The sequence below is a fragment of the Lissotriton helveticus genome, chromosome 5_1, assembly GCF_964261635.1.
Source record: "Lissotriton helveticus chromosome 5_1, aLisHel1.1, whole genome shotgun sequence".
Classification (NCBI taxonomy): Eukaryota; Metazoa; Chordata; class Amphibia; order Caudata; family Salamandridae; genus Lissotriton; species Lissotriton helveticus.
The window spans coordinates 230,350,542-230,365,899 of NC_136065.1; the positions used below are offsets into that span (position 1 = coordinate 230,350,542).

The window sequence follows — 15,358 nt, forward strand, 5'->3', positions numbered from 1 at the left end:
AGCAGGTGGTCTGAGCCAGACAGTCCTGGTGGGGTTCAAATGAATGTTAAACATTGAAGCACTAAAAACAGTTTTTAACTCCTGAGGGTTTCTCAAAATCAATTTGTGGCATTGAACACAACTAAAAGTTGCCCAGACTTCACATCCAGGTTGCTGTGAATTCCATGAACCTATTATACTATTGTTCCAATCCTGGTGATGCAGTATAGTTTAATAAAAGAAATCTCAACCAACATTAATTCTAATAGCTATTTAGCCTGATAAATGAAGAAGGCCTTGGCACCACTGTTGATAGAGCCAGAGATTATTGAGGCTGCTGTGTCTTTACTCCTGTGCAGGATGTGCCATCACACTTCAGCATTGTTTAACTTGACTGCCTGGTGTAAGAAGTCCTATAAATATGCCTTCAGCATGTATGCACCTGATAAAAGAAGCAAAATGAACTTCTACAAAAAGATGCAATTAGTTTACCTGGAAGAGAGGCTGCATTTGCTGCACTCAAAAAGAGCACAGACTTCTGAGGTGTAAAAATCAAGAGACGTGCCATTATGAACTATTACTGCATATATGGAGAACCAACTGAAGAGTAATTTTTCAGAAAGGCTCTGTCAAGTTAATATTTATGGAAGAACATGCTGCTGTTTTTGAAGGGATAGTTGTATAAACATCATTATATTTACTCACGGGGCTCACATTGAGAACGTACATAATATACCTTATGGTCTGTATCCTCACATGTTGACTATGCAACATGTTGCTGAATACAACTTTCTGCTCACCTGGACGGCCAACACTTTAGAAAAAGACCCCAATAAAACACAAATAAAATGACGTGTCCCCCTTCAAAGCCCATGTACAAAGCCGATTTGTAATTTGTTTATTGGAAATGAATAAAACGAGTGAATTAAAGACTTTTCCAAAGAGCAGCCTGTATGGTGTTTCACAGTGGTAAAATGATTTTACATTCTCATTCTTCATCTGGTTTGAAGGTGTTATCACACTTTCATTTAACTGGTGTTTTGTGACCCCTGATGAGCAGTGTAGGCGTTCATTATATCTTAAGGACGCCTTTACATATTTTGTACACAGGACTAAAGACTTGGGAAAAAATAACCAGCTTCGTTTTTTGGGCTCTTCTGGGGACATGGACTCATGTTTCTAAAAAAAAAAAAGAGTTGGATTGTATCTTAAATGAATTTGTGTTGTTCAAGTGCAAGTTATCCAAGTGCAGACCAAACAGAGGATGTATTTTATTTGTGACTACTGCAGCCTTATAAAGTAATATTTATCTTGAATGAGAAGGACTTTCTGAGGTTCTGATTGATCACCGACCATCTATGGTATAACGGAACTGATCAAAATATTTCAGTGGGTCTGGATTCTTCATCTACTTTGAAGTCACACAGAAAAGACCTAAAACCATTTTCACCACCAGAGATGCAGGAGACACTACGCAGGTCCTTACCTCTTGGTAATGTAAACTCCTTTGCGGGGTTTACAGGACGCGGCAGAGTTGGTAATAAAATTACATAAAAAAATAATAATAAATCTTGATCATGTCAGCATCTAAGAAATATGTGCTCCCGTTACCTGGATTGTTGGAGCCAGGCAGGCAAGCTGGGGAGATCCTCTGAAAGACAAGGGAAGTACTACAGAGCACCTTCAATGGATCCGGTTTCAGTGTCTCAGGAAATATAAGATTAGTATGATGAATACTTACGTTGTAGACTCTTTATGCAGTGGGCATGTAAATGTGAAACACGCCATTTTCACCTTCAAATCCTGGTTCCATGCATCGGTTTCAGAGATGAAGCTGTGCTTACCAACAGAAGTTCCAGCAGGGAAGACATCCGACACTTCAGAGACATGAAAGGGGAGTTGTTCAACTTTCAACTACTGACATGAAGCCACATTTCCAGTCAGCAAAGATCCAGTGACTTCTTCAACCCGCACCCTCTGTTCAGTACCCCAGAGAGGAAGCGGGGTTTCAGATTTCTTGAGGGCTTGCGAGTAAATCACACCAGACTTTTAGGTGTTGAGGTAATTTAGGACTGTATGCTTTGCAGTTTCCATACTTTCTCTTGGTTGTGCCAGCTTGTTTGAGAAGATACAGCCAGTTGCATTTACTTTAGCTGTGGCAACAAGTACCAACGCCCAGATAAAGCATTACAAGCCATTTAGCTTAGCGGTTTGGCACATGCAGCCTTTCAGGGAGGGCATGTTGATCACCACCAGTCCGTACATGGGTCCTGAAAGAGTCAAAGGAACCTTCTACAAGAGGATATTATGCCTTTAAGTGGACAGAAGATGATGTTCTTTCATACATTCCACAAGGTTCAGGGCCAGACCTTCAGTATTCCTCTTATGAATGTGGCTTTAATTATAGCATACTGACAAATTGTTTTGCCATTGCAGTAGTAAAGTATTTCCTTAAGGGTTTGTATAAGGTGTTTTCACTCATCAGAAAAGGTACCGCTCGTTGGAAATTAGCTGTTGTCCAAGTTAATTCATCCTACTTTTAACCATATGCATACATTGGATTAAAAGTATATTTCATAGAAATTGACATTTCTTTAAATAGTAGGTGTGTTAGTAAGTAAGATGCAGCTTTCTCTATTGAGTAGCTCTTAATGTTTTTTCAGAGACTGTAGGTTGACTAGTTATTTTGTGTACATGTCCAACTATGCTTTTTAAAGTGCTGTCAAATTTTTATTTGAATGAAACTGTTAATCTGCCTTTGTGTACCTCAAGTACTTCATGTGCTGCTGAAAAATGTTTGCACATATTGCCTTTACGGAAGGCTCTGAGATAATATCTTGTCAGGAACAAGAATGTGGGAAAATCATAATTATTTGTTTCATACCCCTATGCTATGCTAGCTTGGATTTCACAACAATTTGTCTAGATGAATTATTTATTGAAAACGTAAATGTTCTCATCTTGCAAGCAAGCAACTACCAGATAAGCCTAGAGCTCATTTGAAATGAGACAACTTTGCCATGTGGGTTGGGGATAGCATATCCCCGACCACATCTCACCCTCTGGCAAGTTGGAAACTGGTGTGGGCAGAGCCGTCCTAGAGAACTAGGCAATTAAAGAATACAATTTTAGCCAACTCATTCACACATTCTCACATGGCATGGTAAGGCCAACAGTGATTGCTGACTGCACCGTGCTCTGAAAAAATGGAGAAGGGTGACCTTTCTTCTTTCATCATGAATGATAGTCCTGCATCTGAAGTAGGATTTAAACTATTTCTACTGGACACAAAGCATTTATATACACTTCAGAGTACTGCTTAATCATGGGGCCTTTTACTTCAGTACTAGTACTTAACTCTTGGGCACGCCTAGGTAGAAGATCATGTCGCAGCTGGCCTCTTCCCCAAGATGAATGCTGTCAAAGTGGCTGTGCCAATCTGATGAGCTGATAGGTTGGTTAAAGTAACGAGTGACCAATCATGGTAATGAAATGTTTTGTAATAATAATCTTAAAAAAAGAACAAGGGTGTTTATTCTCTTTCTTTCTGCCTCTGTTTCCCTTTTTCATTGTCTAGTTCATAGCCCCAATGCCAACATGTAGATGGCTAAATCTCTCGAATCATCCTACAAATTACTTGGTTGAGCTTTTGTTTTAAAGGCTCACCAGTAGAATGCCTCTGTCAGAACGAATCCACAGAAAAAGCAGACAAACACTTTTAATTTTTGTTGACTGTCTATTGAACTCACCAGTTCAGCTCATAAATTTCTTGTTTTACAGTGCCTTTTTGTGAACTTAGAGTATATGCAACCAGACCATGATTTAATTTGAACTGGGTGTAATTTCTATTTATAGGTAAAAGAAATGTGATCTACACACTTTCACTCAGTCGCACCCATGAGTCATATTCTTCTGATATGACCAATAAATATCTGTACATCCTCATGAACTTCTAAAGACCAGGACTTACCCGCACGACCTATAACCTACTCTAAGATTCTATTATAGGTCTTGCTGTATTCATTCTCTCTATGGAAGCTCTGAGGATAGTGCTTATTCATTGGAACATCCAAATGTGTCCAAATTATCAGGTACGCATATAACACACTTTTACTTGAAGGTCTCATATGGCAGTTCGTCGACCTTCAAGTCTGGATGTCAAAGGCTGACTTTAATTTGGACCCATTGAAAACCAAGTTAGTCTTGATCGTCAATAAAAACAACAAACAAGCTCAAGTACAAGAAAGGTTCACTCCAATGAGCTATTAAAATATTCCACCCCCGTTTTCCAAAAGTGCAAGGTCCCTCCGATTTCCCATGAAATGCGGCATAGGCTTCAAGAATCACTTTGCTACGAAGACACAGGAGACAGATCAAGCTCTCCAGCAATGAAAGCAGCACTAGTATCCAGGATATTGTCGTCCACAAAGGAACTAAATGCAAGAAGGAAGTGAGTAGAAGACAGAACTTCTCTTGCTGTCTACCAAAAATATGGGAATCCGTTCCAATGCTCTCCTCTACAACCCTCCGTTTTGTATGTAAGTCTTACTTGTCCACTCCTGCACCTTTACATTCTATTGTACTATGCTCTTATATTTATATCTAGTTTTGCATAGCATAGCAAGTGATTACTAATCCCCATATTATGCAATGCAGTCTTTACATACCTTCTCTCCTCCACTGCACATTCCTGGGGAATCAATATTCACATTAAATATATATAGAATTACTATGTTATGTACTGTCTGGATGTTCTATGTTAGTTTGATTCACATAAAAGACTCTACAAAGACCAAGCAATGAGAATCCTAAATTAGCTAGTAGTATCAGACTCTTTTAGTTCCAGGCTTAGAAAAGCTCAATATTTGATACAACTGGCCATCAAAGAAAGGCTACCACAGTCCTTTGGTTTCTTATATTTTCTGTACTTTAATGTATATAGAGCATTATATATCTGACAAAGAGACAAAAGGCACACTACTCCACGGGAGTGTTATGAATAGAATAGAGTGTCATTGCTATGTGATCTATATTGGGAATGGTTTAATGCTGTGCATGAGCCCTAGGATTGTGCTGTACCTTGGTACATGTTGGAGCAAAAAGTAGAAAGTCTTGGTAATCTTAAGCAAGAAATTAATTTGCATGGATAAATTGAAAGTGTGTGACTGCAGTGTGGCCTATTAGGGAGCGTTTTTTGTTCATGCCTATATGACCGAGACTGCTCAACCCATTTTGCACTATGTGTAACTGCACATACGCATGGCTGTAGGAGAGATGTAGAAAAATAAGCTGGATGCTGGATACCTACCGTCATTGTATAATTACGTTTTTTTAAAAAGATCTTTATATTGAACATAAAGAAGCTTCAGTATATAGTCGGTTCATAATAGCAGATTTGGAGTGACATGCAATTCAGGATTCACAATGCATGACATACACAGCCTCGTAAGCTTCCACTGTGCAACAAAAACCTGTATAATGAATTTTGACCACATAGAATATGTAGGCTAGGACTCTGTCCTGAGGAACAAGTTGCTACCCTTGGGCGATTTTTTCTTAAGTCAATTAGAGAATATCGTCTGGAGTCCTCAAAGGAGTAGTGCTTAGGAAAAGTATTATGCAACCAGACGTTTTCTTTTTAAATACAAGGCAACACAGATGTACAGGCCTGGGAAAAAGAGAATGTTCTTCTCCAAGAGTACTAATTATGTCATGAGATTAGCAAAACAATATGGTATTATCTATCAATATATTAAGCAGAGTAGACACGTCTGTCAACCATTCAGCTTGTTCTTTTTCTGCTAAACATCGTGTGACCCAGGATAGCCATCTTTCCTCCACCTCTTTACTTTCAGCAAATGAACCAGACATCCTGTTTATGCCCCCTCTAATCTTTTTTCTGGGTTGGTAACCTGACTCCCCATCCTCCATCTTACCAAGGGGCTTCTCTCATATGTTCGGAATGGTTGTCATCTTCTCAAAGAGGGGCATCTGATTCGCAATCAAGCCTGGTGTTTTTTTAATTGCATAAACAAGCCATATTTTCAACCACTATATAGTGGGTGGTCATTCTGATTCCAACATTGTGCCTAATTTAGGCCCGGGACCCCACCCCTTTGGGGCCTAGCACTATATTTAATTGGGGAGGGAGTAACACAGCCCCCCTCTCTGAGCCAATTTCGGTCCGAGGACCCCATCCCCTGGCACCTGGCACATTTTGTGGGGAGGGGACTGTGTCCTCCCTCCCTGGGCCAATTTTGGCCCCAGAGATCCCATCCCCCGAAAAAGCCCATAGAATTCTTTGAGGAACAGAATTAATTCCTGTCTCTCTTATTCTTCCCCGTATCTTGGCTCCACACCTTCATTAATCACAGATCCTCTAAAATTAAGACAGAGCAGTCCTACGACGAGCCGAGTCTGAGGCTCCAATTAAATTTTTCTGCACAAATCATAATATACATAAAGTGTGCAGAAAAATCCCCACTGCAAGGTAAAACATGGATCTGAAATGCTCTCCAGATTGGCCCCTGTCCATCTTACTTTTATAATGTGACACATTTCTTCCAGGGAACATCATCTCCTGAGTGAAATTGCCTAGTGCTGCTCTGTTCCCGTTTTCTCCACTTTCCCGTGTTGCATCGGTCCAGACACAGAAGCTCCTGGGTCTCCAATACATTAATTGACTCCAAGGCAATATTTGCAGCTCCTTCACTTATAGGGCCATCAATTGCCCTTCCTGCTGTTGCTGTTGAGACCCTGCAGCGGTCACCCCTGGCGCCATTTTGAAACCTAGGATCACCAAATGGAGCTGTAAAATACTTTCTGACTCTGGAATTGGAGTGCCTCTCACCCTGCAGTCTACTAGAGGAAGGGTCTAGCACTTCCCTGATGTTCACCAGAGCTGTGGAGTCTCGGCACCACCACTGGAAGACTAGGGTGACACAAAAAGAGCACGTGCTCTATGCATCTAAAAATTGCGGCCTCCTCGGAGCCTGGCGGGCCCAGCACCCTCCTAAAGGCATAACCTGGCTGAAAACAGGTTCTTTGCTGTTTGTGATGCACATGATCTGGATAAAGTACTTTAATAAACTCAGTTCTATTGTGTCTAGTTTATTCCATGGGTTATGGAGTCATTTTGATATTTTGTTTTCTTTCAAAGGCATTCCCAGACAATGCAGCTCGTCGAGAGGTGGAAAGTCTGCCTGCTGTTTGTCCGAATCCTGGATGCCCTTGGAAGGGTACGATTAAAGATTATGAGGTTAGTCAAAAGCATGTATCGCTGAAACCTTACTGCGTCCTGTTTTTATGTATTGCATGCATGTTCTTGGACAGTAATGTCTGTTGCTGTTGGCTGATATATTCAATCCATTCATTCATGCATGTAAGCAGTGGTAACGGCTAAGGATATGCAGCCCTTGTCATTTCAGCTCTTGTTTTGCTATATTCTTTAGGCTAGGTAACACATCGAGAAAAGTATCTATACACTTAGTGTAGGAAAGTTCCCCTTTTTGACATGGTCACCCCCACTTTTTACTTGATATTCAATGCAATTTTGACTTGAAGTTCCTGCTATCCAGGTCCCCAGTGCCAGATCTCCTTCCCAAAACTGTATAATTGTTCCCCCAATTGGCAATAGCTTTGGCACCCCTGTAATTCCCTAGTAAATGGCACCCCAGGTACCTAGGGCATGTGTGGTAAATAAATAATTAATTACCGGTTCTATTTTTCAGGATACTCATATAAACAGATAGCTCAATAAATAAGAGTCAAAATTCGAGGTAGCTGGAGTTTACAGGCTTTAATCAGACATAAAGGACAGGAACAGGACAGCCTGTACGGGAATAGGATGGCAGCTGCCGGGGACAGGATCTGGGAATGGACAAGGGAGGAAGGGATAACTTTTAATAACAGTGCACAATATATATAGTTAAACAAATACATTACATTCAATACAGTAGGCGTAGCAGTAGGCGTGGTTCATAGCAGTCGCGAAAGATAAGGGCAAAATGATGTAACAAGAAGGCGTGTACAGGGCGTATACATAGACATGTGATGTAAACGTAACAGAATATGTCATAAACGGGGCGGAAACATGGAGGGGGCTACCTGAGCAGCTGGGACCTCTAACCTAGTGGTGCGCGCAAACGGGCAATGACGTGTTACCAGGGAGAACTGGGGGCTATGACTTCTGCGCTAGAAGAGGAGACTAAAGTCTGGAGTGTCAGAGCGACATGTACCCAAGGCATATCTAGTATCTGGTGTTTAGAGTACATGTTGATAGAATCCAAAAGTTATCAGGGCAAAGGCTAATAGACTCTAAGACTGGTGCATGCATAATTCTATATGTAGTGCGTGTGCGAGGAATATTCTATGAATATTAATACAGTATTTCTCTTACATGGAGACATAAAGGCTAGACCATGACGGAAACTATTGATGCGATTCAGTAGCTTAGGAATGCAGAGAAGGAGGGCTGAACTGATAACTAGAAACATAACATATTCTTGGCAGACTGGGAGGCAGAGCCAGGCCGGGCCGGGCACTGCGTGGCAAGAAGTAAACTAAAGGTCAGGGATACAGGTGGGGGCTGTATCGCTCCTCGGAGAGGATTCAGGAGACAGGAGCTGAATCTGAGTCCGGGCCCTTTTGAGGCCTAGAAACGGGGACAATTCAATGAATTAATCGTGCACACTGTAAAATGTGGCAACGTAGGTTTACATAGGCCTAATATTCGTTGCTTTCACGAAGACTGGAAACTGGCATACTAGAGATGGACACAACTGTAATTGCGTCTTTAATCGATCAGAGGGGAATACATGCATATCGATCATGCACATATAGCAAAATATGGGGAACACGTAGGCACATATAACATGGCAAAATTTACTTTTCCACATTCCCTCCTTGTGCCCTACGTTTCCATCAGGAAACATCTATATTCATGATACCATCTATCATTTCATATAGCATCATTTGCTCGTCTCGAATTGTCTTGGAACGGGATTTAGGACTAGGAATACAAGAGGTAGCACACATGCCGCAAATCGCAGGGCCACATTGTATACAGAGGCAGCAACTGAATATGATCATTACTGCAATACCTAGGAATGACAATACTTTCCATCCCCAGGCAGATATAATACTCCAGAGCCAACCGGACCATGTCCAGGTGCCTGGATTCTGGTGTAACTGATGGGCAATTTTATGAAGTCTGGTTATAGCTGAATAAACAGACGGCGCGTTATTAGGAATGAAAATGCAGCAACTAGATCCGATGACTCTACATGCTCCTCCTCTATCGGCCAGTATGACGTCAAGAACGAGACGATTTTGGAGCACGACAAATCTCATAGCAGATTGCTCTTCGGTTAAGTTACCTAGAGCAGAAGTAGTCTCATTCACTACTGCTTCAAGGGTTCTGGTTAACCTACGTATTAACTTACTATTCTGGATAGGTCCTATAAAGAAGAAGAAACCTTTATTGAAGTCTTGATACTGTTCTAGAGTAGTTTCAGTTTGATCGACAATTGGGGACTCAATCTCCCTCCTATGTCTGACGTGTACTAGATGTGTGTTTCTGTGATAATCAGATGGGGCTAGAAAAACTGGTGGCAGTAGGAAGGCAATGTAACATGTTCCATCCCAATCGAGGGGCAGACGAACATATGCGGTCTGACCACAAACAAAATAAGAATGACGTGAGGCTTTGAAAATAGATTTCCCACTGTCACTATACTCGACAATAGTAGTACAATCACTATGTCCTACATGTGCGGAACCATTCTTTCTGACACATAATTCGCCTTTGACTGGTAGTACTGAAATAGCAGGCAAATCTGGAGTAGTATCAGACTGAACATTCAGGACCATAAAATTCGAAGAATAATTACCTAAATCATATACTTCATTTTCTAGATCTAACCCTGTTCTGTGGGAGAGACCTTGCTTGTCTGGGAAACATGTTCTATTCAGAAGGGACATATCATTTGAGGATGACGTTAACGTGGACCATGCTCCACACGAACCATTATGTGAAAACGGATAAGGAAAGAGTGGCAGAACTCCCTTCGGTGTCTGGAAAGGGGGGAGTCGACCACACACCCAACAATTAGTGGCATTGCTGGTCTGGTGTGAACAGTGTAACATTCTGATAAATGTATTATTTCTCATAGCAAGACGATAGGATAGCTCGTGAGGAGGCAGATCAATAAATGTGTGCTCTACTGTAGCATTAGAAAACTTGTTTACATGTGAACTTGAAAAACATAAATGTAATGCATAACTTGTGCAGGTAACCATTAAACTTAGAAACAATAAGAAACTTAGAAAAACGATACATCTTATAGAGTTTTGACTAACTCTCTCACTATGGAGGTCTATCTCATACATGTCAGAAACCTGTCTAACCGTTTCACCCGAGAGGGACTTAGACAATTAAACTGGCTGACTTATTTTACTAGACCGGAGCTTCAATTTATACTCCTGTTGCGGAGTTTTCTCTAACAGAAGAACTTTAAGTTCGGAATCAAGTTCAGAGTCTGGTTTTAGGCAGTCTTTAGTAATAGGACAGTCCTTAGCAAAAGATTTTTCACGAAGTCCATGGAATTTTTTGACGTGGGACAGGTGGACCCATCCTTTCCTGCCCTCCAACTTCACTGCTGTCCTTGTAGTTAATAAGACCATCCGAGGCTCCTTCCAGCGGGGCTCCAGTGGACTTGAACGATCAAAATTCCGCACCAACACGAGGTTGCCTGGAATGACTTCATGCGGTTTCACCTCGGTGTTGTCTGGAAATGCGGCGGCAACCTGTGAACGACAGGAGTGTAGGGCAGACATCAAGGAAGCTAGGTAATCTGTCAGCATATTACTGGAAACATCTGTAATACTGCGGGGTCTAGGTGTACCCCACATGTTTGGGGGGCGGCCGAATACGACCTCATACGGGGACAGACCTGATCTGGAATGTGCAACCATCCGCATATAAAATAGGGCAACTGGCAGGGCAACTAGCCAGTCTACACCTTTCTCTTTACATACTTTGGCAATGCGAACTTTCAACGTCTGATTATGTCTCTCTACGAGACCGGCTGCTTCAGGATGGCGCACACAATGGAACTTCCACTGGTACCCTAACAGAAGGGAAACATGTTTCATAAGCTCAGATGAGAATGGCTGCCCGTTATCAGAATACACGACCCTAGGAAGTCCATAGCGGGGAAAGAATTCACGAACCAACTGCCTGGCAGTGGTCGCGGCTGTGTAATCTGGGACTGGATATGCTTCTGTCCACCTGGACAAAGCGCATACAACTACGAGGACATACTTGAAACCTCGACATCGCTCCATCTGAATATAATCCATCTGGAGGACTTCAAAAGGGTGGTCAGGAGGTTGGAATCCCCCTTGTTCCACCGGGACACTTTTACCTGGATTGAATTGACAACATATCATACAGGTACGGACTTTCTGCTTGGCTGCAGCTCGTAAGTGCTTGTTGAACCAAAGGTTCTGAATACTGTCTAACATAGCTTTTTCTCCTAAATGTGCTGGACTATGTGCGGTATTGATAATAACTTGAACCATAGAGTCGGGGAGAAACCATGTGGCTTTTCCCTTCGTCAACCATCCTTGATCTGTCTGGACCCCTCCTTGTTCGGACCATTTCTTGATTTCATCGGGAGTAGCATGTAACTGTATGTCTATGACATCTTGTGTAGGGTCCTTGACTGTCATACAAGTAGTCGGATCTGGAGTGAATGTCTGTGTCGGAATGTCTGGGGTCTGAGCTGTAAGCTTGGCTGTTCGATCTGCTAGATCGTTACCTTGGGAAATGATATCAGTAACTTTCGTATGTGCTTTGCACTTCATGATAGCGATAGCTGTCGGTAAATGTATTGCATCTAACAGAGCTTGAATGAGGAGACCATGCTGAATCTTGGTTCCATGAGAAGTCATGAAACCTCTCTCCTGCCAGAGCACTCCAAAGTCATGTACGACTCCGAATGCATAACGTGAATCTGTATATATGTTTACTTTCAGGTTCTTGGCACGTATGCAGGCTTGGGTCAGAGCAACTAGCTCTGCTGCTTGAGCAGACAGGGTGTCAATACGATGTGTTTCTATAACTTCAGTTTCAGTAGTCACTGCATACGCGGCTACTAGTTCTCCTGTACTTGTTCTCATACATGAACCATCCACATAGAGTGTCAGGTCGGGGTTAGGTAATGCAATATCTGTCAGGTCTTGTCTTGGTCTTGTCATAGTGTTAACAACTTCCACACAGTCATGTGTGGCAGGATTTGAAGTAACGGACGGTAACAGTGTAGCAGGATTTAGAATGTTGCAGCGTCTGATTTCTGTGTGTGGCTGGAACAGTGTCAGTTCATAACCTGTTAAACGTGCAATTGTCAAGTGTTGTGTCTGTGTTCGGTTTAAAAGAACTTCCACGGAGTGTGGAACTTGTACTGTCAGGGAGTGTCCTAACACTATGGAATCACTTGGTCTGATAGCTAGAGCTGTGGCTGCAACTGACTTGAGGCACGCAGGCAGAGCCTGGGCTACTGGATCTAATGTGCTCGAAAAATAAGCACAGGGCTTGTATTGTCCTGCTTGATCTTGTGTGAGAACAGATAATGCAGTACCATCACGTTCTGTGACAAAAAGTGTAAAAGGCTTACTGTAGTTCGGTGTAGCTAGAACAGGTGCTTGGCATAAGGCTTTCTTTAATTCATTGAAAACAAGTGTATGTTCCTGGGTCCAAGGGAGGACAGTCGATACGGCTGCCTCCTGTGTCGTTAACTGTATCAGTGGCTTGGCTAGAAATGCGTACTGAGGAATCCATTGTCTGCAATAAGAAGTGAGGCCAATAAAAGCTCGTACCTCCTTCTGTGTCTTGGGCTGTGGAAGACTCGCTATTAACTGGATACGGTCTGGTGTCAACTGCCTACCCCACTTGGACAGTAAGTGGCCTAAGTAGATCACTTGCTGGACACAGAATTGTAATTTGGAAGGGGACACCTTGTGCCCCTGCTCGGCCAGGAAATACAGAACCGTAAGTGACGCACGCTCGCAGTCACGTTCAGAACGGGCTGTGATCAGTAGATCATCGACATACTGGAGCAGGGCAGTGTCAGTTGGCATGTGAATATTGTCTAGTTGTCTTTTAAGTGCTTGACTGTAAATACTAGGACTTTCTGTGAAACCTTGAGGAGCTCGTGTAAATTTATAGCTCCTTCCATTTAAACAAAAACCAAAAAGGTACTGGCTGTCTGGATGAATGGGAACACTGAAAAACGCATTCTTGAGATAGATGACTGTGAAAAATGTAGCTTCAGAATCAATGGCTGTTAATAGGGAAGAAATATCTGGGACTACTGGATACTGGGGTATGATACATTTATTAAGCTCTCGAAGGTCAATCACTAATCGATATACTGGAGGTGCATTGGGATCAGTACGTTTCAGGACCGGAATGATAGGAGAATTACATATATTGGAGTCAGTTTCTACAACCACTCCTTGAGCAATAAGCTCGTCAATAATTTTGGATAAGGCTGCTACAGCCTCAGGTGGCAATCTGTACTGTCTGATTCGTGGCAAAACTATACCTTGCTTGAGAGTCACACGATGGGGTGTGATGTGCATACATCCTACATCAGTTGGACCTTGCGCCCATAAATGCTGCGGGACATTCAAGAGTCTTGGATCAAAATCACGTAATACATAGTGACCTTTGAAGTCACGTAAAAACAATCGGATTCCTTCTGGGGAACAGCAAATTACTGCACCTAATTCTTTTAACGTTTTAATGCCTAACAAATTTTCTGGACATGACTTCGTAAGTAACAAATCAGTAGTTCGGGACAATGGACCAACTTCTAGGGAAACTGGTTTTGAAATTTCATTAACAATTGGCTTTCCTGAAAATCCAAGGGAAACATTTTTAGAGCCTGAGAGCGGAGCCCCTGGAACCTCGTCATGACTGATAGTAGTCCTACTTGCCCCTGTATCAATCAGAAACTTTCTGTCTTTCCCTAATACTTGACTGTGTACATAGGGACCCTCTTGATCTACAGGTATCTCGATGAGAGGCAAGCCTACCTCCCTCTCTAGGCTGTTTCATGAATACTGTTGATACTCTGGATACTCTGACTGAGCATACTGGTACATCTGCTGTGTAACATGCTGTGTTGCAGCGATAGGCTGCGGTGCTGGAACTGTCTGTTGTGCATTCTGTGGTGACTGAGAAGTCTGTGAAACTTGTTCTTGCCTAGGCGGACGTGGTCTTTCTTTAGTCTTACCAGTAGCTATGTTATGTTTCAGAACTGCACACTCGTTTATAAAATGACCTGGCTGTTTACAGTAATTGCATGTCCCTTTAACGGGAGCTGCAGGATGACTGGCTTGATTCGGACCCCTCTTCTGACTGTCTTGTGGAACAGATTGTGCAACTAATACTTTCATTTTCGTATCTTTCATACGTCTCCTTTCATGTTCTTGCTCTTCCCTGATTCTGTTCTGGTGATACTGGAGCATCTGTAACATTTGGGACGGAGTATTAGCTTGCCAACTACTTTCGACTTTCAGTACTCGATTTTTAACTTGTGGACTTGAATTCTCGACTAGTTTGGTAACAAAAAGATGAGGGTACGACTCACTACTTGTCTTCAAACCACTGTTGATAATAAAACATTTTTCAAATCTAGAATAAAAATCACTAGTGTCTTCATCCTGTTTCTGTTTACATGCTGAGATTGCATCCCAATCTTCCTTTTTCGTGGCTAGTAACCTTGGCAAGACCTGAATCAATAACTCGGGCAATTCTTTAACCTTAGCCCCTAGACCGGTACCTGGTACTCGTGAAGTATCTTCAGCTTCTAGAGCTGTCCAATCAATCTTTTTCTCTCCCACCTCCCATTCTTTTTCCTTGAGTTTCTCATATACCCCTGCGGGCAACAGAACCTTTAACATTTTAATGATATCTGGATATGTGTATTCTCCCATACGGAGCATGTCTTTTAATTCTCGATGGAACCCTGCTGGATCTTTGTCGTGACAGGGAATTAATTTCTTCATCTCTAAGAGTTCCATCTTGGTGATAGGGGTGTAAACAAATACTCGTTCTAGTCCACCACCCGTTCCTCTAACTGGATGCACTTCTCGTAACGGATGCTGTCTATCTATGTAAAATGATTTACTTTCTGGAGGTGAGACATGAACAAAATGCGGATTCAAAAACGTTCTATATTTGTGACGCTGTTCTAGAATGACACTAATTAAATCGGTACCTAGACCTCTCCATCTATACTGGAGTAACTCGTTCAGAACATCATGTAACGGACCTGGATCAGAATGCTGTCCCTCATACAGTGTAATGAGG

General features: G+C 42.1%; 1 protein-coding gene across 4 annotated transcripts in view; it reads left to right on the top strand.

Annotated features, from left to right (window-relative positions):
- Positions 1 to 15,358, top strand: part of TRAF2 (TNF receptor associated factor 2) — a 500,036-nt gene that overhangs the window by 229,974 nt on the left and 254,704 nt on the right. For all 4 annotated transcript variants that reach the window (XM_078642076.1, XM_078642079.1, XM_078642077.1 and 1 more), the window contains exon 5: positions 7,139 to 7,237. In XM_078642076.1, coding sequence (XP_078498202.1) covers positions 7,139 to 7,237 — 99 coding nt within the window. The remainder of the gene's footprint in view (positions 1 to 7,138; positions 7,238 to 15,358) is intronic.